Source organism: Apus apus, chromosome 17 (assembly GCF_020740795.1).
Source record: "Apus apus isolate bApuApu2 chromosome 17, bApuApu2.pri.cur, whole genome shotgun sequence".
Taxonomy (NCBI): Eukaryota; Metazoa; Chordata; class Aves; order Apodiformes; family Apodidae; genus Apus; species Apus apus.
In genome coordinates this window covers 2,976,497-3,004,447 of record NC_067298.1, presented here as the reverse complement: position 1 = coordinate 3,004,447, position 27,951 = coordinate 2,976,497, and the positions used below count along the sequence as shown (strand labels likewise).

Sequence of the window (27,951 nt, the reverse complement as noted above, 5' to 3'; positions counted from 1 at the left end):
GAACAGCTTCATAGCAGACACCTTTATCCCCAGAATGGATGCTCAGAGGTACCAGACTATCCCAACTTGCTTCCATAGACAGAAACAGGATATCAGAGAATGCAGATTAAAAGCTATTCGAACCTGATAGAAACAGGAACTGACAGAAGTTCATAGATTTTTCTTGAACTGGAGCTGAAACAGCCCTTGTCCTTGTTTTCACAACAACATCTCATCTGAGCTCAGCTGCTTTACCCACCCTGGTGTTTCCTATGCAAAAGCCTAACTCATGTGTGCATGGAGAGAGGAGTCCAGGTGGCAGCAGATCAGACCCTCAGCATTGCATTGTTGTTGTGGCTGCAAACACCTGCTTTCTCCACAATTTCTATTTTTTTTTGCTTAGGTTAAAGATTTGTCCCACTTAATATCAGGGACTTGCTAGACAGAAGCTTCTCCTTGGACCAGGATGTTCCCAGAGATGAGCTGATTCTGGAGGGGGAACCACCTGTTCACCTCAGAGATGGCTTTTCTGCTGAAGGTCCTCAGTTAAAGTGCCTGAATTTGGGGACTTAAGAAACTGGGGTGCACATGAATAATGCAGCAAGACCCTAATGTCTGGGTGTTTGGCACAGGTTGTAGCTGGGCAGGAAGGGAAGCTCTGTGAGGGAGTTTCAGAGGGGCCGTTTGGATGGGTCAGGATTTGAAAAGGCTTCGTGGTTGTTTTTTTCTTATGCTGACCTCCTGAGAGGGCAGAAAACATCCTGCACCACAGGGAGGGGAGCTGGCAGCAGGTGGGAACCCGGGCAGGAGCCCTGTGCTGGTCCCAGTGGGGTGTCAGGAGCTGGATGCAGGGAGTTGAGCACACGTGCTGCAAACCTGCGCAGCGGGGATTTAGAGGCAGCGACGTTCAGGCCCAGGGAAACCCGGTTTGTCAGCTGGGGAGCCTGGCGCTGGTGGTGGCCAAGGAAAAACAGAGCCCTTCCGTTTTTTGTCTAACCACCTTGTTTCCCCCTTTTTTTGCAGAAGAATCTGACAGAGCTGAGGTCCTTCGGGTCACCACCTCCAGCCGTCAGCAACGTCATGGCGGCCGTGATGGTGCTGATGGCCCCGGGAGGAAGGATCCCCAAGGACAGGAGCTGGAAAGCGGCGAAAGCCGCCATGGCCAGAGTGGATGGTTTCCTGGACTCCTTGATCAACTTCGACAAGGAGAACATCCACGAGAACTGCCTGAAAGCCCTTCAGCCTTATTTACAAGATCCCAAGTTCAGCCCCGAATTCGTGACCACCAAGTCCTCGGCGGCGGCCGGGCTCTGCTCCTGGGTGGTCAACATGGTGCGGTTCCACCAGGTGTTCTGCGAGGTGGAGCCCAAGCGGCAGGCGCTCAGCAAGGCCAACGCTGAGCTGGCAGCTGCCCAGGACAAGCTGGCCAGCATCAAGGCCAAAATTGCTGTAAGTGCTTGCCCGGTGGTGGTGGTGAAACAAACATTTGGAGCTTCCGAACCCCCTTGGCTTTCTAACACTCCTCACCCAAGTGGGAGGCTGGGTGGGGCTGGGTGAGGATTCCCAGATGAAGACCCAATCACAACAAACAAGCTGTTGTTGAGCAGGGATTCTTTGTTGCAGCCCTGGGGATTCTCCACCATGAGTGCTCCCAACAGTCAGTGAAGCACCCCAACTAACAGACACCAAAACCATGCATATTCAGTTCCACGTCAGTGAGTTCCCAGAATTCTTTTACATAGTCATTTCATTTCCTGGAATTGGCTATCTTTGTAATGATGCCTGCTCGAGGGTCTCCTGTGAGGGTCTTTGTTGATTCTAGCCCTTTGTCATCTTGGTCCTGTCTCTCATCCTGGTCCTGTCTCCAGTCTCCTGCTGGTAGATTGCCCAGGTGGGTCAGAACCAACCTGAGTGTTGTCTGTAGGCACCACAGGTTCTTAGAAGACTTGATGTCATCACAACCTGCAGGATGCTTGGCATCATTGACTGATAGTTTCACAAAGCACATCGTTTTAAAAGTAACCCTTAGTATAGCCAATTCATTATGTTAGTCCATTTTTATTAGGCTATGTTTCTATTGAATTTACTAACAAATATCCTATGACTATCAGTGGGACCTGGCGTGCTCATCACTGCTTGGGGAGAAGTTCTGCCCTTTGGAGAAAGCAGCTGCCCTGCTCATTGCTCAACCTTCGTTGGTGCTTTGTCATTAGGACCCTCTGTCCCAGCTTAAATTTACATTTGGGTGGAGCCCCAAAGGGATTAGTTTGGCCTGTTCTTTGCCTCTGCCCTGGGCCAAGGATGTGAGTTACCAACGTGTAAAATAGCACAGCACATCACTGCCCCGTGATCACAGAGTCCCAGACTGGTTTGGGTTGGAAGAAACTTGAAAGACCATCTAGTTCCAACCCCTCTGCATGGGCAGGGACACCTCCCACTGGACCATGTTGATGCCACAACACTGTGTGGGTCTGCACCTCAGGGTCAGCCTGAGCTGTGGTGGAGCTTGGTCAGCCCTGCCTGCAGGGTGAATCCTCTCTGGAGAAGGGTTTTCCCTAAAACTCTCCTGTTATTTTCTCCTTCCTTTTGTGTCTTTTCCATGTGCAGCGCCTCAACGAGAACCTGGGGAAGCTCACAGCCAGGTTTGAGAAGGCCACTTCAGACAAACTCCAATGTCAGCAGGAAGCTGAAGCGACAGCGTCCACCATCGCTCTTGCAAACCGACTGGTGAGTGTCAGCAGATGCAGCCCTGGGGTGGGAACAGGAGACATCAGGTGCTGCTGAGATGCCAACCATGTGTGCACAGTATGTTACAGCCACTCGGGTTTTTTTGGAATGCACTGCCCCAAGTCTCAGTAATGGGGATGATTTTTGCATTGGCTGTTTGCACGCATCAAGGTCTGCTCGTGTTTGAAGGGACTCTTCTCACAGCCCTCCTCTCCTTTTTGTTACTTAAATGTGTGACCAGGGCCAAAACTGCCTGACTCAGAAGTTGTATTGTGAAACAGAAAAGCAGGAGTATGCCAGTAGATTTACAGGTGCTGAAATGACCAAAAGTTAGTAGAGAAAAGCTCTTAAAAAACCCAGTGCATGTCCCTGTTATCAACCCATCGATGCAGCCTGGTCTACAAAGTCTGCAGCCTCCCCGTCCCCTGCAGGGCAGAGCCCTTGTCACTGCTTCACAGATAAGAGGCTGAGAGAGAATGGTTTCTGCTCTCCCTGTTCCGTTAGCCCCAGCTCACACCCAACGCTTCAAATGCCCTTAAAACTTTGTATTTTGGCTCCTGAACCAGCTCAGAGCAAGGCAGTTCTTCCTCCAAGCAAGGGACCAGGGCTGCAGGAGACTGGCCAAGCTTGAGCTCTGCCCTGCCAGGTGCTGGGCTTGGAGCCGGTTCCAGCAGCTGCCTCCAGCTCACCCTCCAGCACATGAAGGCAGCATCAGCCTCATCTCAGGGAAGATCCCCAATTTTTCCATGTTTGCAAAGATCTGACTCGCTGGACCTGCAGGGAAGATGCAGGGAGGGAGGTTGGTCTCTGTCCTGTTGAAGCTGCCTCTGCTGGTGGGGCTGAGGGCAGCTAAGTCAGAACACAAAGACATTTCTAGAAGTTGCAGGTTCCTCAACATGTTTTATCAGCTCATGGCTGTGTTGGGCTGGAGGTTCTACAGAAAGTATCTGTATCTATCCCAGTGCAGTAATAAATCTAAAAGCCATATGGTGAAGCTTTAGCTTTGGATCTGGAAGAGCTTTGCTCAGGTCTGTATTTTCTGCACTGTCCTTCAGCACTTTAGCCAGCCAGGATTTTCAGAGCTCTTTAGATTTCAGGGGGGGTTTGATGGGCACAGGATAAAAAGGCTGCAATTAGTGGGGGGAATTAAAGTGCTCCCAGGGGCTGCACAGATCACCTGCTGCATGTTGAGGTGCTGGGAAACTCCTAAAAAGCCCATTGAATCTCTGCATGTCTCCTCTGGCAAACTGGATTGCAGCACCACGGCTGCTTGGCAGACAAATGCAAGTCAGGACTTGCACTCAAATCTAAGGGGTCAAAGACAAACAAGCAGATGAGTCCCTTCCTAGATTGATTTAAATCTTTTTCATGCAACCACTGAAGGAGTTTTATGCTTTCATCTTTTTTTTTTCAGGTTAAATCTCACTGAATGCTTCCAAAGCCTTTAATTAAAAAAGGAAAGGAGCTTTTTCATTTGAAAGAGCTGTTTATGTTTCTGGGGAGATTTTGCAGGGTGACTATTCCCTTGTGTCTTTCCACAGCCTAACAAAATCCTGTTGAACATGTGATGTGGAGGTAGATTGTGGCTCTGAGTCATGCAGGAGTCAGTAAACACAAAATGCAAGGAGAAAAATGGTTTATGAAAAGGACACATGGAAATGATGGTTCCAGTTCTTTTCATATTTGTAGCTGTGTGTGTTTTACACTGAATACAGCTTAATTTCACCTCAGTACTACTGTAACAAACAACATGATTTCTTTTTCATGCCTTAAAACACAGATTTTTATTCAGGTTGTGATAAGGAAAAAATGGTGAGGTTTTCTGGGTTTTTTGGGGGCTTAGCTATATTAAAGGGTGGCTACAAAGAAGATGGAGACTCCCTATTTACAAGGAGTCACGTGGAAAAGACAAGGGAAAATGGGCACAAGTGGCTCCTGAGGAGATTCCAAACCATGAACAGTCTGAAGAAAGAACACAGCAACAAACAAGGGAAGAACAGGGGTTGTCTGTCCTGTTCAGTGTCTGTGCTGCCCCATCTCCAAATGCAAAGATTTGGGAAGAGATCTGAGTGCTGCTTGGAGGTCTCTTAAGGCATGAACCAACCTGCACTGAGGCTCCCTGGGGTTCCTTGCAGCACTGGGTGGTGGCTGTTGCAGGGCAGAGCTGCTGGGAGCTGCTCACAGAGCACTGGGTGCTGGCAGCTGGAAATGCCAACAAGTGGTGTCTGTGCCAGGTCTACCAGCTGGTTAGAAAGCACAGATGCTGATGCTGCTGTCACAAGCTGGTTGCTTCTACAGAGTAGGCAAAGAGCTGCTTTTGTCCCAACTTACTGTAGTGCCATGCACCCCATCTCCTGGGTCATCTCTGGCTTTGATCTGGGAACAGATCCTGACAGCCCTTGCTGTTTATTTGACAGCCCAGATGTGTCACCTGTGTGACTGGGCACAGGGAAGTTCCCAGACTTTGAAAGAAATGCACTTGAGGTTGTATGAAGAATATACCTACCTGAACACAGGTAGTGTTGCTTTGGATTGAAAAACTCAAGTGGTCCTCACTGGCTGCTGGCCAGTGCCCCCAGTTTAGGGACCATCTGTTCTAAATCCAGAGTGACTTGTCCACATGCATCACTGAATTTCATCCCAGTCCTGTTGTTCTCATATCCAGACCATCCAGTTACTTCAGCTACAGCCCTGTTTCCTCTTTATCTGTGGGATTCCCATTTTTATGGGCTCAGTCTTACAGGTCTGTCTTACCACGGATACCCACGTACACTGAAGTGGAGGACATGAAAGCTGGAAAATATCAGGGAGCAGGTAGCATGGGACATACCTGCCCTGCTCCTCCTCTGTTCTGAACATTGCTGGAGACCAGCTGAAGTTGGACAAACCCTGATTTCAGCCCCATACCTGTCCTTACCTAATCCTACTTGTTGAAAAAGAAGCAAAGCACAGCTTCTAAGCTATTGGTTATTTTTAAGGATCATACCTAAATTATTCTTAACCCCAACTCCAGTGACAGTGCACACAAGTCCCCTTCCTCCATCTCTCCTTTGTAGCTTTTACAGATGGAAGTACCTACAGGTCTTTCCTCCAGCCCCCTGGAGGTCAGTTCTCATGCTACTACCATAGTCTCTAAGACCAAGAAGTCTTTACTGATCTGATCTTCCTAATACCTGCAGACTCTCTATATACTTCAAATTCTTTTTTTGAGGTGTTTTTTTTCTTTTACCCACTTAGGTCCTTGGGGTGTTGTATTTGCTTGGCTCACACACTGCTGCCAGTTTTAGTATCTCAAAGAAATTCCAGGTGTCTTCCACTTCAGATGCTACAAATTGTTGGAATTCTTTGTATGTAGCACCTAGCAAATGAAAAGGCATTTCATTGAAACACCTTTAGCTCTTTGATAATGATGGATAGTGAACAATCATTTCCCATTCACCTTCTGCCTGCTCTTAATGATTTTACAGGCTTCTCTCACAGTTATCCCTACACTGTGTCTTTTCCAAAGAAGGCCTAATCCAAGAAGAGTCCTAATCCATGTCCTCTCTGCACATGTGGAAGCTACTGTTTCTGAGACCTGTCTGCAATGACTCCAAGAGCTCTTCTGTGAGTGATACTAGTGCCCTACATGTTGTGCAGTTCTAGGAAAGGCAGATGTGGTCCTGGTCATGCCAAGAGCAGATTTTCCAGCCAGGCTAAAGGAGCACCAGCACACCCTGAGATCTGCAAAAGGCAGCAGCCAAACTTCTGCAGCCCAGAGTAGGGTGGTGGTGCTTGTTCATGAAAGAGTAACAGCTGGGCCAGGTTTAGGGGCAGCTCTGAGGTTGAGTGGGGCAAAAAAAATATATCTGAGGCCTCTCATTCTGCTCCTGGAAGGGTCAGACTGCCCAGAAGGTGTTTTCACTCTTCAAAGGGGCAAATTTGTCAAGGCAGAAAAGTGATCAGATACCACTGCAGGTGTCTGTTAGTTCTAATATTCATCAGAAAAATCAGGAATGATGTGGATGGGGTGGCAGGTCACCTAGTTTCTCAGTGGTAGGAATGCAGGGGTGGTGTGTAAGCAGGTGTCACAGTTTCTCAGTCACAGGAATGCAGGGACGATGGAGACTGTCTACAAAGAACTGTAAAAATGGTACCAAGTGATGGAGCTGTGAAATGCCAGGTAGATAAATGCAAAGCAATGTATATGGGTAAACTAGTTTTTTACTTTTTGTGCCCTGCAAGTGATGCTGAGCCTAGATATTATCATTCAGGAATGAAATGATGGAGTTAAAAGTTCTGGATGTGAGCTCTGTGCTCCCAGAGGCAATAAACCCTTCAACAAACTGAGAACCCAAGCTGAAATGGAGTGTTAGGATTTATTAAGGAGAGAGAACAAGCCAGAGAAAAATCACAATCTCAGTATATAAGTACATTCCAAATACATCTTGAATGAGCAGCTCTACCTCCACCCCCTCTGCTGTACCTCAAAGGATGCAGCAGAATGGGAGACGGTGCAGAGCAGGTAACGATAAAAAGAAACTGGATAATAAAGATTGCATCACTGGGGGAAGATAAAGATTGCAAGGACAATCCAAAGGCTGTTTCTGTGTGAGGAATTATTGAACAGACTAAAGCTCTTCAGCCTCTAAAAAAAAGGAGACAGCAAAGAGGGTATCAAGGCCTTGAAAAGATGAGTGGTCTGGAGACGGTGACGTGAGCGTGATTGTTCACTGCTTTGCAGGCTGGTGTCAGCAAGTGAAAAGGTCAGGCAGCACATCAAAGGAGGCACATTTTTTCACTGAAAGAGTAGCTAATCTGTGTATCTCCGGGCTACAGGGTGCTGTGGATGCCAAAAAAAGTGCAGGTTGGTTTCCACGGCAGCTTACGCTCAGTCACGAAGGAAAAAAATCATCGTTGGTTATAAAGCATGAAGATACAAGTTTTGTTTCAGAAAGTCCTTAAACCTCCAGTTGTGAGAAGCTGGGAGATGATTTCAGGAGCTATTGCCAGGAGCTCATTTGTATAGTCCTCCCAAGTCATCTGCTAAGGGCTGCTGTCAGCAGAGAGGTGCCAAAGGAGGGGGACCTTAGGTCTGGCTGTTTCTGTGGTTGGATATTTCAGAGGAGAAGTAGAACAATTTCTTTTGCTTAGCCAAGCCAAGCACATTCCCTAGAAAACCCTGGCCATTTATAAAAGCCTCTGGAGGTGCACATGGGGGTGAAAGGAGAGCTGGAGGACAGTGTCTGCTTAACAACTGCTGGCATAAACAGGCCAGGAGTAAATCTGTGTTGAAAATCAGAAGGTGGCTCCTAACCCTCAGGTGGCAGCAAGATCCTGCTACAAACAGGACTTGGTCAGGTTGGAATGTGTGTTGGTGGAATTCAGTGAGGATCTGAAGGTGGTGCCTTCCCATCCCAGGGACCTGTGTTCTGCATACCAGTTTAAGATGGCAAAATAACCCAGTTTGGGAAAATGAATTATTCAAGGTGTTCATAAGGCTTGTCATGGAGAAGAGCTGGTCGTGTTTATTAGTGACCTGGAAGAAGGAGACAGTGTTGTATAAGTCACATTTGCAGCACCCCTGATATGAGGAGGTTTGCAAAGGAGAAGGATATAGAGGACTTTTTAATAAAAATAAGGAATCTAAGAAATAAGCCTAAGCTCATATGGACTGTGCTCTGAAGGAGACAAAGAGCACGTGCTGGTTTGCCCTGGCAACAGAGGCCTGTGGGTATAGGGGATCTCCACATTGCCTGGGTGTTTCCAGAGGACCATGACAACAGGAGAGTGATTGTCAATTTGACCACAGGGTTTGGCATTCTCAGCCTCAAATGAGGCCAACCTAAAGCTGGCTTGGATTTTTCTGGCTTGTCAACCTGAAGGATGCAATTCCACTCGTATTTCAAAGCTGTGTTTCTCAGTTGATAGAGCTAAAGGTGGAGCTACAGGAGCAGGTCCAGAGGAGGCCACAAAATTATCTGAGGGCTAGAGACAGGCTGAGAGAGTTGGGGTGTTCAGCCTGGAGTACAGAAGGCTCCAGGGAGACCTTAGAGCACCTTCCAGTGCCTGAAGGGGCTCCAGGAAAGCTGGGGAGGGGCTTGGGACAAGGGCAGGGAGGGAGAGGACAAGGGGCAATGGATTAAAACTGTGAGAGGGGAGAATTAGGTTGGACATTAGGAAGAACTTCTTTACTATGATGGTGGTGAAACACTGAAACAGGTTGTCCAGAGTGGTGGTGGAGACCCCATCCCTGGGGACATTCAGGGTCAGGTGTGTGTGGGGGGGTCAAGATATGTTTTATAACCACAAGACTTCAGGATCAAGGAACCAATGATACCATAACAAGAAGTCAAATAAATCATCCATGAATGTGGAGGTATCTTCTTCTACAAGGAGATGCTGCACCCTCAGCTGGGCTGTTTGTGCATTGGATGCTCTTTAAAAATGTCCACGAGGAAGTGTTTTCTGGACAAAGCCTTAAGGGCTCTCTCTTCTCCCATGTATCCATTGACAGGATGAGAGGAAAGGGCCTCAAGTTGTGCCAGGGGAGGTTCAGGTTGGATTTTGGGAAAAAAATTCTTTACTGAAAGAGTGATCAGGCATTGGAACAAGCTGTTCAGGGAGGTGGTGGAGTCACCATTCCTGGAGGTGTTCAAAAAATGTGTGGACAGAGCACTTGAGGAGATGATTTAGTCGGTGTGGTGGTGTTGGGTTGACAGGTGAAGTTAGTGATCTTAGAGGTCTTTTCCTGCCTTAATGATTCTATGATTCTGTTCTGTGATTAACAGCTGGTGGGCTGCCTGACATAGATCCTTATGCAGGTGTCTTCATGTGAATTCCTGCTGGCAAAGTGATGGGTCCTTCCTTGGTGATTTTAGAGGAGCTGTGGATCAGACAGCTGAGACTTGACTGCAGGACTGGTCTTTCCCTGAAGGGGAAGGTTGGCAAAGTAACCATTGAATATTTCCCACCCCCAGGTTTTAAACTTCAGCAAATGACAGTTGACATCAGGAACAAGGGGTGGGCATGGCTGGATCCTGAGGCATCACTTCCAGAACCACTGTAATGACCTTATTTGACTTGGAAATTGTAGGTTGGGGGACTCGCCTCTGAGAACGTGAGATGGGCTGAAGCCGTGAAGGACTTCAGACAGCAGCAGAGCACCTTGTGTGGAGATGTCTTGCTGATCACAGCCTTCGTCTCCTACCTGGGCTACTTCACCAAGAAATACCGCCAAGACCTCCTGGATGGATTCTGGAAGCCATATTTGCAGCAGCTCAAAGTAAGCCCTGATTTCTCTGAAAAGTTCCTGGAACGGATGTGGCTGTAAATTCTGATGTCCCCCAAAATGAGGGGACATTCTCTAAATGAGAAGTGTGTCCCCATCAAGTTGGATTGAGGAGCAGGGCATAGCCACACTTTCTTTACTCCTCCCTGGGGAAGGTGTCATGGTGTCCTTGCTCCCTGCAAGTCACCTGATTCCTCCAAGTATGGAGGAACAACCCTGATGCAGCAACCCGAGCATGGACCAAAGCTGCTTGGTTTTAACCAGGCCTCAGGGAAGGCCCTCAGGAGGAGGGAGGCAGTATGGAGAAGGAACTACTTGGAGCAGGCAGGGCTCACTGCCAGCTCTCTCATAGGCTTGGAAAAAACTCCAGATGGGTCTTCATGCTGGACACAAGCTCTGTTCATGCTGGCTGTGCTTCTCAGCTGGTTTTACCCGTGTCTTGCTGTTTAGACCAGATGGAGACAGTGGGGCTTCAAACTTGTTTCATATTTCACTGCTTTTTAACAAGCTCTCTCATACCTCAGTAGATGCAAGTGCTCAGACTCCTGCAGGACTGAGCTTTTGCACATCAGTACAGTGACTGGATGTTGTAAACCCTGGTGAAATGCCAAGAAGCTTTTAAATAAGGTCACAGTCAAATCAAACAGCTGAGAAAATGAGCAAGTTCCTTAGGATGTGAGAGGAAAAACTTCCTTCTGTGTTTCTTACTCGTAAGCAAAAAAATGTAATGAAGAAAGGCAATACTGTTCCCAAAATGACCTGAAAATGCTGAGACATTTCAATGAGGTGTCTGTTTCTGATGGAAAATTGAAGGCCCATTCTGCTCAGATAACTGGCAGAGGTAACTTTCTGGTTGTCACTCCATGGCCTCCCATGTCAGAGAAGTGTTTCTGGAATTGCTAATGCTGGTTTGGAGCACAGGAGCAGGGTCATGAGACTGTTGATGACCTTCTACCAAGTTGTTGTCTCATGGATCTCGTGCCCCAGGGTGAGACCTGAGCCTGCTGGGCTTGGGCTGTGGCCACTCATGGTGCCCAGGACCCTGCAGCCAAAAAATCTTTGGGGTGGCTGCATCATTTCTGTTCATTCATGGCAGGACTGGAAATTTAATACTAAATCCAATCTATCCTACAGAATGGGAAACCCCAGATGGTGGTCAGTACTGGGTCCAGTCCTGTTCAGTTTATTCATCAGTGACCTGGATGAAGGGACAGAGTGTCCCCTCAGCAAGTGCGTTGATGACACAAAACCAGAGGGCTGTGCTGCCATCCAGTGTGACCTGGACAGGCTGGAGAGTTAGAGAGGAACCTTGGACAATTCACCAAGGGCAAGTGTAGGATGCTGCACCTTGGAAGGAATAACCCCATGGATCAGTACAGGTTGGGGGCTGACCTGCTGGAAAGCAGCTCTTTGGAAAAAGACCTGGGAGTCCTGGTGGGTCTCCTGGGGAGACTATGAGGCAGCAACGTGCCCTTGTGGCCAAGAAAGCCAAGGGCATCCTGGGGTGCATCAAGAAGAGTGTGGCAAGCAGGCTGAGAGGTTCTTCTCTACTCTGCCCTGGTGAGGCTACATCTGGAGCATTGTGTGTAGTTCTGGGCTCCCTGGTTCAAGAAGGACAAGGGACTGCTGGAGAGGGGACAGCAAAGAGCTATGAAGATGGGTAGGGGGCTAGAACATCTCTCTTATGAGGAAAGGCTGAGGGACCTGGGCCGTTTAGTGTGGAGAAGAGAAGACTGATGGGGCAATTGTATAAATAAATACTTCAAGTGTAGGTGTCAGGAAGATAGGGCCAGTCTTTTTTTCAGTGGTGCCCAGTGGCAGGACAGGAGGTAATGGGCATGAGCTTGAACAGAGGAAATTCCATCTAAATGGGAGGAGGAACTTCTTTACTGTGAGGGTTGCCGAGCACTGGGACAGGCTGCCCAGAGAGGCTGTGAATATCCTTCTCTGGAGACATTCACAACCTGCCTGGATGCCATCCAGTGCCCCCTGCTCTAGGTGATCCTGCTTTAGCAGGAGGCTGGGACTAGATGACCTCCAGAGGTGCTTTCCAACCCTGACCACTCAGGGATAAATACGACTTAGCAGCTCTTTGTTCCTCCCTGCTGCTCTCTGGCCTAGGTCACGAGTCACGTGTGCCGGTTTTGCTGACACTCCAGGAAGGATTTCTCCTTTCCTCCCAGGTGCCAATCCCCATAACTCCATCCCTGGACCCTCTGTCCATGCTGGCAGACGAGGCGGACGTGGCAGGGTGGCAGAACCAGGGCTTGCCGGCCGACCGCACCTCCACGGAGAACGCCACCATCCTGCTCAGCTGCGAGCGCTGGCCCCTCCTGGTGGATCCCCAGCTGCAGGGGATCCAGTGGGTCAAAACCAAGTATGGCGAAGACCTCCGAGTGATCCGGGTTGGGCAGAAGGGGTAAAACATCAACCTTCTCACGTCATCAACCTCCTCGCGTCATCGCGCCCCGGACCTGCCCGTTGCGTGTGGTGACCAGCGTGGGCTGATCTGCAACCAGCTGAGCCAAGCACGTTGAGGGAAACCCTCAGATGTGTTTGTGTGTGTCAGCTGCTTGTTCGTTACCAAAATGACAGAGATTTCTCATTAAGTAGAGGGTCTGTTTAGTGCTTGGCTCAGTTACCATAGAAACTCCCCCAAAACTGAGAGTGGAGAGAGCCACGTGCTGGAGGCTGAGCTCTGTGTTGGACTGTGGCCTCCTCCACCAGGCTTGTCTTATGGGTTGTGTCCTGACTCAGTTTCACCCAGCAGGGTTAGCAGGGCTTCCTACATCTTGGAAGTCCTGGGCACGGAGGGTGAAGCTGCCATGAGGGCCAGCATGTCCCAAAAACCAGCTGGGCTGACTCTGCTCCCATGCTGGCACCATCTGGAAGGTTCTCAGTGCAGCACACCTGCTCTGGCTACATCTTTGATGGGAAGACTTTCTGCTCTCTCAGTTTGTGCCCATTGCTGCCCACTAGTGTGGAGTCTCAGCTGGGATGGGGCAGACCCAAAGTCAAATCCCCCCTTGGGTATGAGCTCTGAGATTTTTTATTTTATTTTTTTTAAGGCAGAGCAAAGCATGAAGCAGGGAAAGGAAATCTGGAAGAAGGGATCTTTTCAAGAGTTCTAGATGTTTCAGGAATGTCCTCAGTGCAGGGGATGGTCAGTTCTTTACTCATGTAAGCAAAGGTAGGCACTAAAGATTAGGAAGGGAGCTCTGCTCCACGTCACCATGGCTTAGATGAGGAACCTGAATTTTGGCCAGTGGAATTGGAATGACTCAGTGCAACCAAGATGGTGTAAGAGCACCTGGAGCAGCCTCACTGCCTGTCCAAGGGCCTCTGTCCCCTTTGCAGAGAAGGAAGTTGTGTGAAGTGCAGAGCAGCTTTGAAGGACACAGCACCAACACCTGACCCTGCCCTTCCCAATACAAAGCATCCCAGTGCAGAGCATCCCCATTCCAGTTAGACACTGGGCCGCAGGGCCCAGTTCCCTTGTGAGAAAAGAAACTGTCTTAAATGTGACCCTAAACCCTGGGCAAAATGGAGCTGAAATCTGCTCTTCTTCCTTTCTTTTATGCAAGATTAACTGCACCAGTGGGTTCTGGGGGAAACAGTATTTGCTAAAAATAACCCCAGGCTGTCCCATCTTCGTTCATGGATGCTTCTTCCTTGGGAAAGGAGCCACAATTGTTATGTTTGTGAGGCCTGATTGTCTTTGTTGGGCAGCCAAGCCTGTGCCAGTGGCCCTTTTGCACCATATGTTGGCACCTTCTTGCCCCTCTGTGTCTCTCACCACTGCTGGGGTGTGCGTGGAGCTGCGTGGCAGAGCACCCCTCCCTGCCCCCCTGCACCCACCCCACTGCACAGCATCACATCCCACCCCACTGCCGTGATACCTGTGCTGTTTCCCACAGGTATTTGGACACGATGGAACGAGCCCTGGCTGCAGGGGAAATGGTTTTGATTGAAAACCTGGAAGAATCTGTGGATCCAGTTTTGGGGCCGTTACTGGGGAGGGAAACAATCAAGAAAGGAAGGTGAGCTCTGGGGAGGTTCCACAGCTGTGGGAAAGGGGTGATTTGTGCTGTTGTGCTTCCTGCTCCTGACCTCAGATGATGGGTGCTCTTATATGGCAGCACTAACATCCCTCCTTCAGAAGTGAGGGCATTTTAGATGGAGCAATCACAGGTAATTCAGTCACAGGGATGGCTTTGAAATCAGCCTAGATCCTTCATTTTATTGGACAGTGTCACTCAAACCTCATGTAAAAGGGAGACTGGGAATTCTCCTTCTGCAGTGACCTTGGTGTCTGCAACTGGCTCTTCTGACGCTGAATTGTTACCAAAATAGCTATTGCTGTTGTGATGAAAAAGTAATTCTTGGATTTTTGGCAAACACTGGGAATACAGCTGCAGGTTGAAGAACATGGATCTTAAGGAAGCCAAGTTCTTCCCGGCAGCTGCTGGTGGCCCTCCAGCCCAGAGGAGGTCAGCAAGGGAGGTCACTTTTTCCTGCTTTCTTTATGTAAAGTAAAAGAAGCATCTTTCTAGTTTGTGCTGAAATAATGGCAACAAATTAAGCTCACCACAGAACTGGATTCAAGGATTCTTTTGCTGTTGTTTCCCTGCCTTTTGCAGTGGGGACTCATCGTTCTGCTGCTGACAGCTCTGCCACCCACAGGAGCCCAACGTGGGGTGACCTCTGTGCCCCCCATGCTGTCCTGCTCTTGGCTTTCTGCAGGAAATAAAAATCCCCTTCAGCTCTGGGTTTTCACGTTCCTGAAGTTTCTTGAGGATCATTTTCTTACTTGCCTTGAAGTTTTGTAGGACGATGTAAAATGCTGGGAAAAGTCTGGCAAGTTTACAGGGGAAAACATCAGGAGAAGGTTGTGGGTTTGGCTGCAGGTTGGAGGAGAAGGAGCATTTCTGAGGGACTGACAGTCCCAGGTAAAGGGGATAGAGGTGTTTGAAAGTGGAGATGGGGGTACAGCAGAGGTGGCCTGACCCCTGAGCTCTCCTGCAGTGGAAAGTACAGTTGTTCCCTGTTGGAACTGCTCTCAAAACTCCCTGTGACATCGTGTGCTTCCTAAAAAAGGGAAAATCAATAAAAAGTCTGTGGGTTTCATGTTTTCCAGGACATGTGCCCAGACCCCAGAGATGCTGATAGTCCCAGAGCAAGAAGGTTTTTGTGAAGCCAGAGCTCTAGGCCTTATTTCTGGGTGCTGCATGTGCTGTGTGAGCTCTCTCTGCCTCAGTTTCACAGCTCTAAAAGCAATCGAGGTGGCCAAGGGGATATCCAGGGAGCTGATGGTTCACTGGAAAGTGTGTTCAGATCCCTGGGTAATGGGATTCTTCCCTCAACAGTCCCAGTGCATCCCTGAAAACATTTCCAGTTTCTCTTGTCTTCTGGTTCCCATGGGTTTGTTAAGCTTGGGTTCAGAGTATGTTGATTCCTGGGGTCTCTGTAAGTTTTAGACTTGATGTCAGGAATGCAGACCAGGAGAAAATGAGGTTTCCTTAGTGATGTTACCTGCCAGGAACAGCAGCCAACTGCTCTCCAAACCTCATTGCACTGCTTGAGCTCATGCAATCTGAGTTGGCCCGATCTGAGCCAACAGACCAGGCCATTTTAGCTCTGGCTAATTAAAATCTCAATGCTGAGAGGCTTTTCCTCCATGTAACACCAGCTTTAGGCAGAAGGCAGCCCCTGTGAAAGGCAGTGGTTCATGGTTGAAATGGCCATCCTGCCATTGGAAACTGGGAGCCTTCTCAAGCAGGATCCAGAATTCAGGAGCAGAGATCTGGGGGTTTTATCCTAAACCACAGTGTTTCAGGTGCTCCCAGCTTAAAATACTTTTTGTTTTAATAGTGGTTTCTGTGTGAAGAAGGCCAAGGCCAGTGCTGGTGGATGGCATTGGCTGATATCACCTGTTGTCTCCGGATGAAATGTCCTGAAAGAGATGAGCTCTCATGCTCCTTCTTCTGGTCTCATTTCAGGTACATTAAGATTGGGGACAAGGAATGTGACTTCAACCCAGCTTTTCGTCTCATCCTCCACACGAAGCTGGCAAACCCCCATTTCCAGCCCGAGCTGCAGGCCCAGTGCACCCTCATCAACTTCACTGTCACACGGGATGGCTTGGAGGACCAGCTGCTCGCCGCCGTGGTCAACATGGAGAGGCCTGACTTGGAGGAGCTCAAGGTCAGTAGATGGGAGTCTACACTGGGAAGAGGTATTAAAACTGGAAGAGGGGAGAGTTAGGTTGGACATTAGGAAGTTCTTTAGTGTAAGGGTGGTGAGACACTGGTCTAGGTTGTCCAGGGAAGCTGTGGCTGCCCCATCCCTGGCAGTGTTGAAGGGCAGGTTGGATGGGGCTTGGAGCAACCTGGGCTGGTGGGAGGTGTCCCTGCCCATGCAGGGTTGGATCTAGATGATCTTTAAGGTCCTTTCCAACCCAAACCAGTCTGGGCTTCTATGATTACTATCGTTATTGTAGTAGTAATAATAATAATACTAATTATTATTATTAGTAGTAACATAATTATTATTGCAATTTAAACTCCATAGCATTTCATGTGCAAGGCTGCAGAGATTGCTGAGCTCATCATAAAATCAGGACATTTTCCTTGACTTGATAAACACTGAGGAATATTTTTCTTCAGTCTTTTGTTTTCTTGGTGTTTTGGGAAGACTTAAAGTGCAATTTCAAGTTTTGGGGTTTTCTCCTTAAAAAGTTTGGAAAAGAGTCTCTTTCTTCTCCTTCTCTTGGAAATGGAAATTGAGATTCTCATTACATCAGGTTTTTCTGGACAGATTGAGTTGTGGAGGTAGGATTAATCTCACTTAATTGTAGGCATTTATAGTATAGAATTCCTACTGTCAATATTATGAGGCTGGTAATGACATTTTCCTGTTCTGTTTTTTCCTCCCACTTGTTTCTCACAGGCCAAAATGTTCTCTTTCTCTTTTTTTTCTCTTCAATTTCATTATCATTTTTTGAAGAGAATCCTTTGTTTCAACAGCACTTTTAGCAATGTAACAACTATGTATAATGCTAAATATTTACTGGGAGTGGGAATAAATGTATTGCACCTGTTCAGTCAGGCCAGGCCAGTTTTGTAATAATCTTGTCATTTAATGAGGTTCTTAAGCATGTTTGCTGTGCAGCCTTAGTGATGCATTTAGTCTTAACCAGGCTGATGTGCTAATGAGCCAAAAATGGCATCAAAAATTCATAATGAAGGGAATTAATGTGTAAGCCATGGCTATCTCCCTGGGACCCTGAGACCCACAGCTCCTCCACCAGGCACCCCTTGCTCTCCACTGGGTTGCAAATGATCCAAACAGCCAGTTCCTTTTGCTGATGGGCACAGAAGGGGGGGGATGACCATGATTAGCATGGTGGGGCCATTAGCTGCTGCTGTGTTAAGGATTGTTCCTCTTAGCCTGGGCAGCATCACTGGTCACGGTTGTTGTCACAATATGAAAGACAAATTCAGTGTCATGGGCAGTTAATGAATCCACAGTCAGGCTCTGAAGATCAGCAACTCAAAACCAGCAGCACTTCCCTCTGGTGCTGTGAAGAGCCATGCACCAGAAAACAGTGCAAATGATGTGGAGGAGGGATTGTGGCCTCGGAAGGTCACAGAATCACAGTTGGAAAGACCTCTAAGATCACCTAGTCAAACCATCCCCCCAGGGTGGGGTGGGCAGGGAACAACACAACCCATCTGAACAACAACAACAAGCCCCACAACCACACACCCCATGAAACCAACTCTCACAAAATGTGCCCACCAGAGCATGCCCTGAAGTGCTACACGTGTCCTGAATGCCTGCAGGGATGGTGACTCCACCACCTCCCTGGGCAGCCTGTTCCAGTCCCCGACCACTCTTTCAGTATAGAAATTCTTCCTAATATCCACTCTAACCCTCCCCTGGCCCAACTTCAGACCATTTCCTCCAGTTCTGTTGTTACTCACTTGGAAGAGGCCAAGACCCCCCTCACCACAACAGCCCCAGCTGGCAGCCAAGCCCTATGCAGCCACTCACTCACCCCCCAGTGGGGTGGGGAGAGTCAGAAGGGAAAAGTGAGACAACTCGTGGGGTGAGATGAAGCCAGTTGGACAGGTAAGGCAAAAGCCACATGCACAAGCAAAGCAAACCATGGAATTCATTCACCACTTCCCATCAGTGGGTGGGTGCTCTGCCATCTCCTGGGAAGCTGGGCTGCATCACTTGAAATGGTTTCTTGGACAAATGCCTTCACTCTGAGCATGTCCCTTTCCTTCTTCCCTCAGCTCCATATCCTGAGCATGACATGGAATGGTATGGAATGGGGTCAGGGCTGTGCTCCTTCCCAGCTTCCTGTGTCCCCACACACTGGCAAAGCACGGGAAAAGGGAAAGTCCTTGATCTCACAGCAATAACTAAACCCATCAGGAAAGGAGCAGCATCCTTCCCATCAATCCCATACCAAATCCAACCCACAGCACACTTCTAGCTGCTGTGAAGCAAATGAACCCTATCCCAGCCAAAACCAGCACAGAGGAGGTGGCTGCTGTGGCTGAGCTAGCAGGGGGTTGGTAGTGAATCCTGCAAAACTGGCCTGGAGCTCTGGTGAGCTTTTTTTACTTGCTTTTTTTTCCTCATGGAGTCCAAGGCTCTCAGAGTAACGTGTTGCCCTGAAGTAGAGCTGTTATTTATGAGCTATGAAATCACAGCCCATGAGCTCCACTGCAGGAAGAAGAAATGATGACTTTGCTGCTGCTGAAACAACAGCACCGAGAAGCTGCAACAGATACAGGCTGTTGTGGGGAGGTGCACACAGGGTTGTGTGCACTTCTGAGGGTGTGTTTCCCAAATGGTGTGGTGATTGCAAGTTATTGGAGCTAAAGTCACACCCGTCCTCATTAATAACTTCAGGGCTTATAGTCCATGGTCTGGAATAATAGCTTGCAACATGTCATCTTCCAGGGCATGCTATGCTTGAATGACAGGGAGGCACAAGATTAGCTGTGTTAAGTTTTCTGTTTCAAGATTTATGAAATATTTACCACCATGGACAATCTCCTGTGTGTAATGCTTACAGAACAGGCCTTTAAAAACAGCTGTTTAGAGCTGAAACACCAATACAAGACATGCCCCAGTGCAGGATTTGCTGGATGCTTGGCTTGACATTAACATGGAATGAGTGTGTGTGCAGCAAGTAGGTGAAACTTCAGCCCAAATATTGAATGATGCTTTATTAATGAAAGAGTTGGTTAGTCTGCTTGAAAACCTCGGATAAGAGAGCAAATAGTGCTGGCTTCCTTTTGTGTGGTGGGTTTGGAAAAGACATAGGGTCACATTTCCCATTTCTGGGCCTCTTCCAAGCCCTGTAGATGGTTGGAAGGTCTGGGTATGTTTTCCAAAAGCTGTCACTTGGCTTATGACACAAAGCTTGGCGTGTGCCGGTCATTGTGGCCCAGAACTTGTCCCATGCACCATGTCTGCCATGTCATGGAGCTGGCTAGTTTTTGCAGGGCTATAAAACACTCTTTTGCAAGTTACTTGAAGTTCTTGGTTGTGTCATTGAAATACGGTCTGAGGATTTAAAACTGTGTCACACCCTGGCTTTATGTACCAGGGTGTTAGTGACTGACTTCGTTTATGTAGAGAATAGTCATCAGGCTTATATCACAGCAGCATCCAGATCAGCTGCACAGCTTTCCCACAGGGTGTGTTCTGTGATAAAGCTAAAAATAGGCACTCACAATAGGACCATATACTGGGATAACATCATATACCTGAGAACCAGGAAAGATGCCATTTCCCTGAGCAAACATTAGAATAGGGCAGTCACATTTTGTGGGAGAAAACCTGCTCTGGAGGATCAGTTTAAAAAGGAGCCAGATGAGAGTCTTTGTTTCCACCCTGAAGAGTGTTAATGACTGGTATTTCTGCAGAAGAGGGCAAGGAACAGGTGTCTGGGGAGAGCGAGGGGGAATTTCCCAGAAATGGGAAGAATTTCCACTATCGTTCAGAAGATCTGCCCTTGAGGCAAGTTGGTTGTTACTGGTCTGTATCTGCTTGGCAGACTTTGTGCTGAGTTTGCAAATCCTTTGGCAGGGGGACTTTGTCTTTGCAGGTGCAACCTCTAGCACAGCACATCACTGGTCCAGTGAGATCTCAAAGCCAGGATATGATGGGAGCAGCAGTCAAATGAAGCTGGGACTTTGCTCTGGGGATGTTCTGAGCTGGGGATGCTTCATGCTCATCTCTGGACCCAAGTGACCTTGCTGTTGGTTTTTCCATCAAGATTTAACCTCACTGCTGGTGTGACTGGTGTTGATGTGTACTGGCAAGTGCAGAGGTTCCACGGGAGGAGTGAGAAGCAGCAGGGACTATCCAGGCTGACTTGAGCTCAACAAACAGATTCTTCTAAGTAGATGCAGGATATATATTTGAGATGGGGAATGAAGGGTTTTTCCTCCTGATCAATTTCCAACATTTTAGTACATTCCTAGTGAAAGGGCTCAATTCTCCTGGTGTTTTCTGTGCTGCTAAAGGTTTCTGAGTTGACAGCCTGTTGGATATGGAGCAATCCCCAGAGCTCTGTCCATGCCCAGGAGTGGCAGAGAGCAGGATTAAGCAGTATTGGACTATGGCAAGTCTCAATTAAAGCCTGTTCCCATGTGAAGGTGCTTAATCTTTATCAAGTGTTTCGTGGCTAAAACTTTCTGAATTTATGATTTGCAGTCAGATCTCACAAAGCAACAGAACGGATTCAAAATCACCTTGAAAGCCTTAGAGGACAACTTGCTCTCTAGACTGTCATCAGCATCTGGGAACTTCCTGGGAGATACAGCGTTGGTGGAGAACTTGGAGATCACTAAACAGACAGCTGCAGAAATTGAAGAGAAGGTACAAAGACAGTGGTAGCCTGGAGAAAAGCATGTGTGGGATGTTGTCCTTAAGGATTTCTTAGTGCAACGTAACTTCTTTACCCATCTCTGCCCCTCCTGCTGAGCAGAGAATAGGAAGTGGTGTAAATTGAAGGGCTCTCCATTCTGGGCAATTTCAGGCCATTTAGTTCTTTTGTATGTTAAATGGCCTATTTAAGACCAAGACAAAACGTCAGTGCCTGATGTAAAGACAATAAAATTTACACACTGTATCAAGGCAGCTTCAAACTCTTCTAGCATAATCCTGAATTCCTCAATTAAGCTGGATTTTAGTACTGACCAGGGACTGGAATCTGTTGCGTTTATGATCTTGAGTAAATCTGCAAGAACTTGGGTATTTCCTACCCTTCTGTTCCTCAGAGTATAAATAAGTGTTTGTATTAGCTGTGCAGTGTCAGCATGGCCACCTGCCTGGGTCACTTTGCAGGCTGGGCTCAGCTGAAGGCACAGTAGCTTTCCCCTGCCACTGGGGGAATTGAGAAGTGTGATTGACCTGCCAGGATTGTGACAGGACTCCTCTATGGCCATTCCCAGCTGCTTCCCTGCACAGTCTTCCTATCTGCACAGCCCACACTTGTCCTCCTCCAGCCCACTGCCTGGCTAAGTCACCCAGGTGCTGGGGTCAGGCTGGAACTGCCCCTCATTTCCCAGTGCTGTAGCCCCAGTGACCAAGGAGCTAAGTGATCCTCCACGTTAAAAAGACTGAACTATTTCTGCTGTCTGTGGTACATCAGATCCCACCTAGGAGGGTTTGCTTGAACCCCCCCAAAGGGATGTTAATGGCAAGTTTTGATTTGGCAAGCTTGGCATCTCCCTCTTGAAGCAGGTGCTCTCGAAGTGCTTAAATTTCTGAAGTTGTGGTGGTAAAACTGGTCACTGCCAGCTGTGTGGTAGTGGAGATTAATTTTGGAGTTTGCACCTGATTTTCCTTAGTTTGGTGCCCAGATGGAAAGCTGTGTCAGGGCCCTGCTAGGGGTCTGCTTCTCAAATCAGCCCTTACTCTGTTCTTGGTCTGTCTACCCAAAGATCAATGTTCTGCCAGCTTTATCCTTCCTGTGGAAGTCCTCCCTGCTCTGTTTATGGAAAGCAACCATCTTCCCCAACTTTGGCTTTTTTTTACTGGAATCATTAATAATTTGGGGTATGGGACATCTACAAATTGGTTGCCTAAGTCTAAGCTAGGCTCTGCCTCCCTTTATAGTCAGTGGAGAGACAAGAGTGCTGCCAAAAGGGGACTTCTCTGATGTAGACAGATGATTCATGGCCCATGCAGATGCTTGTTTCTCCAGTAGATGTTGAAGCTGGTCTTTGGGAGACTCAGACACTACAGTCCATCGTTCCTCAAGGGGTTGTGCAAACAGGCTAATCCCACAGATTCCAACATGTGCTGGTTGCATGCAGCAGATTCAGGCTCAATCTGTGCTTCATTGAGAAGGTTTGAGGTGCCCCAGCCAGATGGTTTGAGGTGCCCCAGCCAGATGGTTTGAGGTGCCCCAGCCAAATGGTTTGATGCCCCAGCCAGAAGGTTGATGTGCCCTGGCCAGAAGTGCTCAGACCAGCTTGGCTCATGCCAGAGGGACACCCACTGATGTTTTGGTGGGGATGTCTCCTGCCCTGCTGGCTTGTACAACATGTGCTGAGCCCTTTTCTGCCACATCTCCCTTGCAAGGCTTGCTGAGCTGGCTGAATCAGCACTGGCTTGGCAGCATGTGGCAGTGTAGCAAGGCACTTCTGTCTGTACATATCCAGAACCTAAAATAATCCCCGAGAGGCTGGAGGCTGTCACCTTGTGCTGCTGTGGAATGAAAGAATGAACAGGACGGAGTTAATAATGGGGTGATGTACCTGCCAAAAGGATTTTCACCGTGTCCATCAGGGCAGCTCTGCAGACACCTGGCCAGCAAGGCAGGGTGTGTTAAATGCTGGTAGGAAAGGCAGCAAACAGCCCTTCTCCACTGGCAGTTCTCAGCCTCGGGGAAGCTGCTTTGGGCAGCACGAAGTCTGTGCAGCCCTGTGCTGTTAATGAGCTGCTCGGGAGGGTGGCACTTAGCAGGAGAAACTCATTGATAAAAAAAACAATTTGAGTTAGTAAAGAGCAGGAATCCTAGTGAGAAGCCTGGAAGGAGTTTGGGAAAACAGAGGAGTGGGCAACACGGAGGTAAATACAGTTAAAATGAGAAAGTGCCAGAGGAAGGAGGTGGTGGGAGCGGGCGGCTCAGACCTGGCTGTGCCCCCTGGCACTGCCTGCCCTGGGGTCTCCATGGCACCCTCCCCTGACAGAGATGTTTCCACAGTATGTTTGCTCTGTGTTTTGTTTTTTTTTTTTCCCAGGTCCAGGAGTCTAAGGTGACAGAAGCCAAGATCAACGAGGCCAGAGAGCACTACAGGCCTGCTGCCGCGCGGGCCTCCCTGCTCTACTTCACCATGAACGACCTCCACACCATCCACCCCATGTACCAGTTCTCGCTGAAGGTGCCACCCAAAGTCATCATCTTGGGACTCTTAGGGATCTTTGAACTCCCAGACAAAGACCGTTCTACTACTTTGGTTTTATGGAGAAGTCTCCTGTATTTATTTCTGTGTCTGCTTTACACGCGCTGCCCTTAACTTGCGTTGCGATGGGGTTTAGTGCTTGTTATGAAAGGTTTGTCCAAAGCCCACAAGAAATGCTGAGCAGGGCATGTTCATCACTGCCTCTGTGGAGGAGCAGAGTCTCAGCAGTGCCTGCAAAGACCCAGTGAAGAGTGGTCTGAATGCCAAAGAAAATGGTCCCTCCACGTTGAGTCCTGAGCGTGGACCACGGTCCATACGCAACTCTGGACGTACCAGTCAGCCCAGTGCAGGTGGTGACGTTAGGATCAGGATAGATAAGCCTTAATTAGCTCTTCTTTCTTTCACTTGGTTTCTTGCTGAGCAGTTGAAACTTTGTGGAAAGACACAGTCTGATTGAGCCATGCACTAACACCATTTGTTACTAAAATAACGACAGGACAAGGGGTCATAGTTTTAAGCTAGAAAAGGGTAGATTGAGGTGGGACATTAGAAAGAAGTTCTTTATTTTGAGGGTGGTGGGTCACTGGAATGGGTTGCCTAGAGAGGTGGTGGAGGCCCCATCCCTGCAGACATACAAGGTCAGGCTTGATGGGGCTCTGAGCAACCTGATCTAGTGTGAGATGTCCCTGCTTCTTGTAGGGGTTTGGACTAGATGACCTTGAGAGGTCCCTTCCAACCCAAGACATTCAATGATTCTATGATTACTAAAATCTGGGAAGTTTCTTTGCGAAGCAGAACCTTACAAGCTGTTTGTTCTTCCATATTCACAGCCTTGGCCTGGCTGAACAAGATGGATTTAAAAGATGTCAAATGGGGGAAGAGCCAACAAAGTACTTCTCCTGTGTATTTTATATATTTATGCACAGAGTTTTTGCACATCATTCTGAGTCACTTGCTCCACCAGTTAATCTTTTCTTTATATTTACATTGGTTCTCTTTCAAAGATGTCATCAAGGTCATAATGCCTGTGCAGATTTTTCATACCTTAACAGGAATTGCCACAGCCCTCAACAGTTATCCAAGACCTTGATGCTGAAACAGTCCTGACTTCCCAAATGACAGGGTATTAAAACATCTGGCAGCAGAGCCCAGTGGAAAGCCAGTAACTTTTGCAGGAATGAAGGCTTGGCCATCTTTGCCAAGTTTATTGACTATCTTGGCTGGTAGGCAGTGGGGTTTCTTTCAAGCCAACCCCTTTATCTTTGAAGATGCTTAGGCACCTCTTTCTGTCTCTTCTCCCAAGACACTTGGGGAGTCTTGGTCCCTGGGCAGCTTCTAAGGACCTGCTGCAGTAAAAATGAAAGTGCAGACAATGTCTCACCTGGACAGAGGAGTCTCAATAGGTTTAGTCAGTAGAGACCCAAGAGCCCTTTGGGTATTTATTGAAGACTTCCAGTTTCAATAAATGGAAGACCCTTTTTTTTTATCATAGGAGAAAGGCATTTTGAGGACAGAGGGTTAAATAAGATGACACCCTAGTCTAGAACTCCATCCAAACAATTTCATCCCTTGGCAAGTGACCTGCAAAAAGTAATTGTGAAGAAAATACAATATTTTGAGTCTCATCCACAAAGAAGCTTTTTTTATTTTGATCTCTAAGGCTCATATGATGAAATAATTTAACCAGGAAAATGGACAGAATACCTTTTGTGCAAGGATGCCCTTCAGGAGATTCATTCCTTACACATAGATGATAGATCCAGCAGCTCTGAGGTTTCACCTTTAGTCTGCAGCTTCTGTGTTTTGTTTGGTTTGTTTTCCATTGCAATGGAATTTCCATTGGCAATGTGTATAAATACACAGAAAATTACTGGGTGAAATGTTTTCCTCTAGTAAGTTTTGATGACAGATCATAAAACATTGTGTGAAGATGCACAGAGATGATTTTAAAATGCTCATGGCACAGCTAGGAGCCCATTATAAATTAGAGCACACAAGATTTACATGAGACTCTGTGGCCTGTTTTAACACAATTTAAAGAAATTGTGCAGGAAAAAAAAATATTCCATTCTGCCATTATTTAATAATGCATAGGTATCAGTGTTACTTTGATTTGTTGAGGCATCATTCTCTCTTTGTAGAACCCTAAAAATAATGCTGCCAAAACAGTCATGCCTGGTCCAGCTGGTGCTATTCATTTGTATGATGAAGGGAGTGGAACATCTCCCTGATGAGGAAAGGCTGAGGGAGCTGGGTCTCTGGAGCTTGGAGAAGAGGAGACTGAGGGGTGACCTCATCAGTGTTTACAAATATGTAAAGGGTGAGTGTCAGGAGGACAGAGCCAGGCTTTGTTCAGTGATGTCCAGTGACAGGACAAGGGGCAGTGGGTGCAAACTGGAGCACAGGAGGCTCCATGTGAATATCAGGAAGAACTTCTTTCCTGTGAGGGTGACAGAGCCCTGGGACAGGCTGCCCAGAGAGGCTGGGGAGTCTCCTTCTCTGGAGACATTCAGACCCCCCTGGACACGTTCCTGTGTGATGTGCTCTGGGTGCCCCTGCTCTGGCAGGGGGGTTGGGCTGGGTGATCTTTCCAGGTCCCTTCCAACCCCTGGGATTCTGTGACTCTGTATTGGCCTGGTTATTTCCTATTAGCTGGGTCCCAGAGCAGGGACCTGTCACTTTGCTCATCAGGACTTGGGCTTTTTTTTTTTTTTTTTTTTTTTTTTTTTTTTTTTTTCGTAGTTGCATTTGTTAATTTGCTAATGGGTTTTCTTTGGATGGCTCTGAAAGTTGTTTGTCTTCTCTCATTTAGATCAGAATATTGTTACAGGAATCCTTAGTATCTTATATAAAAAGAGCATCATTCTGGGTGCATTAACACATCCCCAAATGGTTCATACTTGTGAATTCCCCCCTGCCCTTCTCATCCAGTCCTTTGCTGCATCCAGACAGTAAAATATTCATTGGACTTTTTATTTATTTAGGAGAATTGTTCTTTTCTCAGTTGAAACATCATGACATGGGGGGGTGGAGGGGTGCTTTCCTCCAGGAACACCACTGTCCTTGGCTCAACACTGGCAGAGAAGTTGGGCTGTGTAATGCCTGAGAGAGAACATACTTGTTTCTTATGTCCATTGTCTCTTAATTGTCCCAGCCTGTCTCTGCACTGCTGCTCAAGCCCAAGAGAGCTCCATGTCCCAGGGAATGTCATTGTTGCCTTGCTGTGTGTGTCTGAAAAAGCAGCAAAAGGCAGAGAGTGGGTCTGGGCTCTAGATGTTGTTCCCCTGCCTTTTACATATTTATAAACATTAGTAAGGTCTCAGCCTTCTCCTCTCCAGGCTGAACAGTCCCAGCTCTCTCAGCCTTTCCTCATCAGGGAGATGCTCCAATCCCCAATCATCTTTGTTGCCCTCCACTGGACTCTCTCCAGTAGTTCCCTGTCTCTCTTGAACTGGGGAGCCCAGAATTGAGGACAGAATAGAGTGGGAGGATGACCTCCCTCCACCTGCTGGCCACGCTCTTCCTGATGCACCCCAGGACTGCGTTGGCCTTTTTGGTCATAAGGGCACAATGCTGGCTCCTAGTTAACTTATTGTGTACTAGGACTCCAAGATCCTCCTCCTCAGGGCTGCTTCCTAGCAGGTCAGCCCCTAACCATACTGATCCATGGGGTTGTTCCTCCTCAGGTACAGGGCCTTCCATCTGCCCTTGTTGAACCTCATTAGGTTCTTTTCTGCCCAATACTCCAGCCTGCCCAGGTCATGCTGGATGGCAGCACAGCCCTCTGGAGTGTCATTGCAACCCTTCAGGAGCAAGTGAAGAGCATCTGGAAACCACTGGTGTCCTTGTGTCTCCCCACCCAGGCGTTCAGCATGGTGTTCCAGAAGGCCATTGAGAGGGCACCTCCGGGTGAGAGCCTGGCCGCGCGCGTGCTGAGCCTCACTGACAGCATCACCTTCTCTGTGTTCCAGTACACGACCCGGGGGCTGTTTGAGTGTGATAAATTGACCTACACTGCTCAAGTGACCTTCCAGGTAAGCACCACCACTTCGTGCCATTTGTATGCAATGATTTCTTTTACAGGCAGAGGTGCTGGCAGGCAGAGAGAGCTCCAGCTGTCCCAGCTGTGGCCTTCAGCATCAGAGCAGCACATACAAGGGCTGGGAACTGATTTTCTTCTCTGCCTCTCTTGCTCATAACAGCCACAGATGCTGTGCTTGATTTGCATTACACTGACAAATGGTTGTTTGAGAGAGTGATACCTGCTTGGAAAAAAAGAAAAGGGCAATGCAAACTGGTCTTGAAGGCTTGTTCCTTTTCTCCAAAAGAAACGTGCTACACAGCTGTTTAGCATGTTTGTTTAACTTTTAATCTTTGGCCTTTTAATGTCCCTATATTGAAATCAAATTCAGTCAATAAATAGTGCTTGGCATCATGTTGCAAAGGTGTTTTTGTAAATTTGAGCAGTGAATGCCAGTGTCAATGCCCTGCCATGCTGAATGCAGATGTGAACCCCGTTGGAACTGCTCCAGC

General features: G+C 47.9%; 1 protein-coding gene across 1 annotated transcript in view; it reads left to right on the top strand.

The window, feature by feature from the left end:
• DNAH9 (dynein axonemal heavy chain 9) overlaps positions 1-27,951 on the top strand; it is a 160,501-nt gene that overhangs the window by 85,126 nt on the left and 47,424 nt on the right. The window contains exons 50-58 of the mRNA XM_051635224.1: positions 1,003-1,428; positions 2,587-2,706; positions 9,782-9,970; positions 12,160-12,395; positions 13,894-14,016; positions 15,976-16,180; positions 20,720-20,884; positions 23,257-23,397; positions 27,282-27,452. Coding sequence (XP_051491184.1) covers positions 1,003-1,428; positions 2,587-2,706; positions 9,782-9,970; positions 12,160-12,395; positions 13,894-14,016; positions 15,976-16,180; positions 20,720-20,884; positions 23,257-23,397; positions 27,282-27,452 — 1,776 coding nt within the window. The remainder of the gene's footprint in view (positions 1-1,002; positions 1,429-2,586; positions 2,707-9,781; positions 9,971-12,159; positions 12,396-13,893; positions 14,017-15,975; positions 16,181-20,719; positions 20,885-23,256; positions 23,398-27,281; positions 27,453-27,951) is intronic.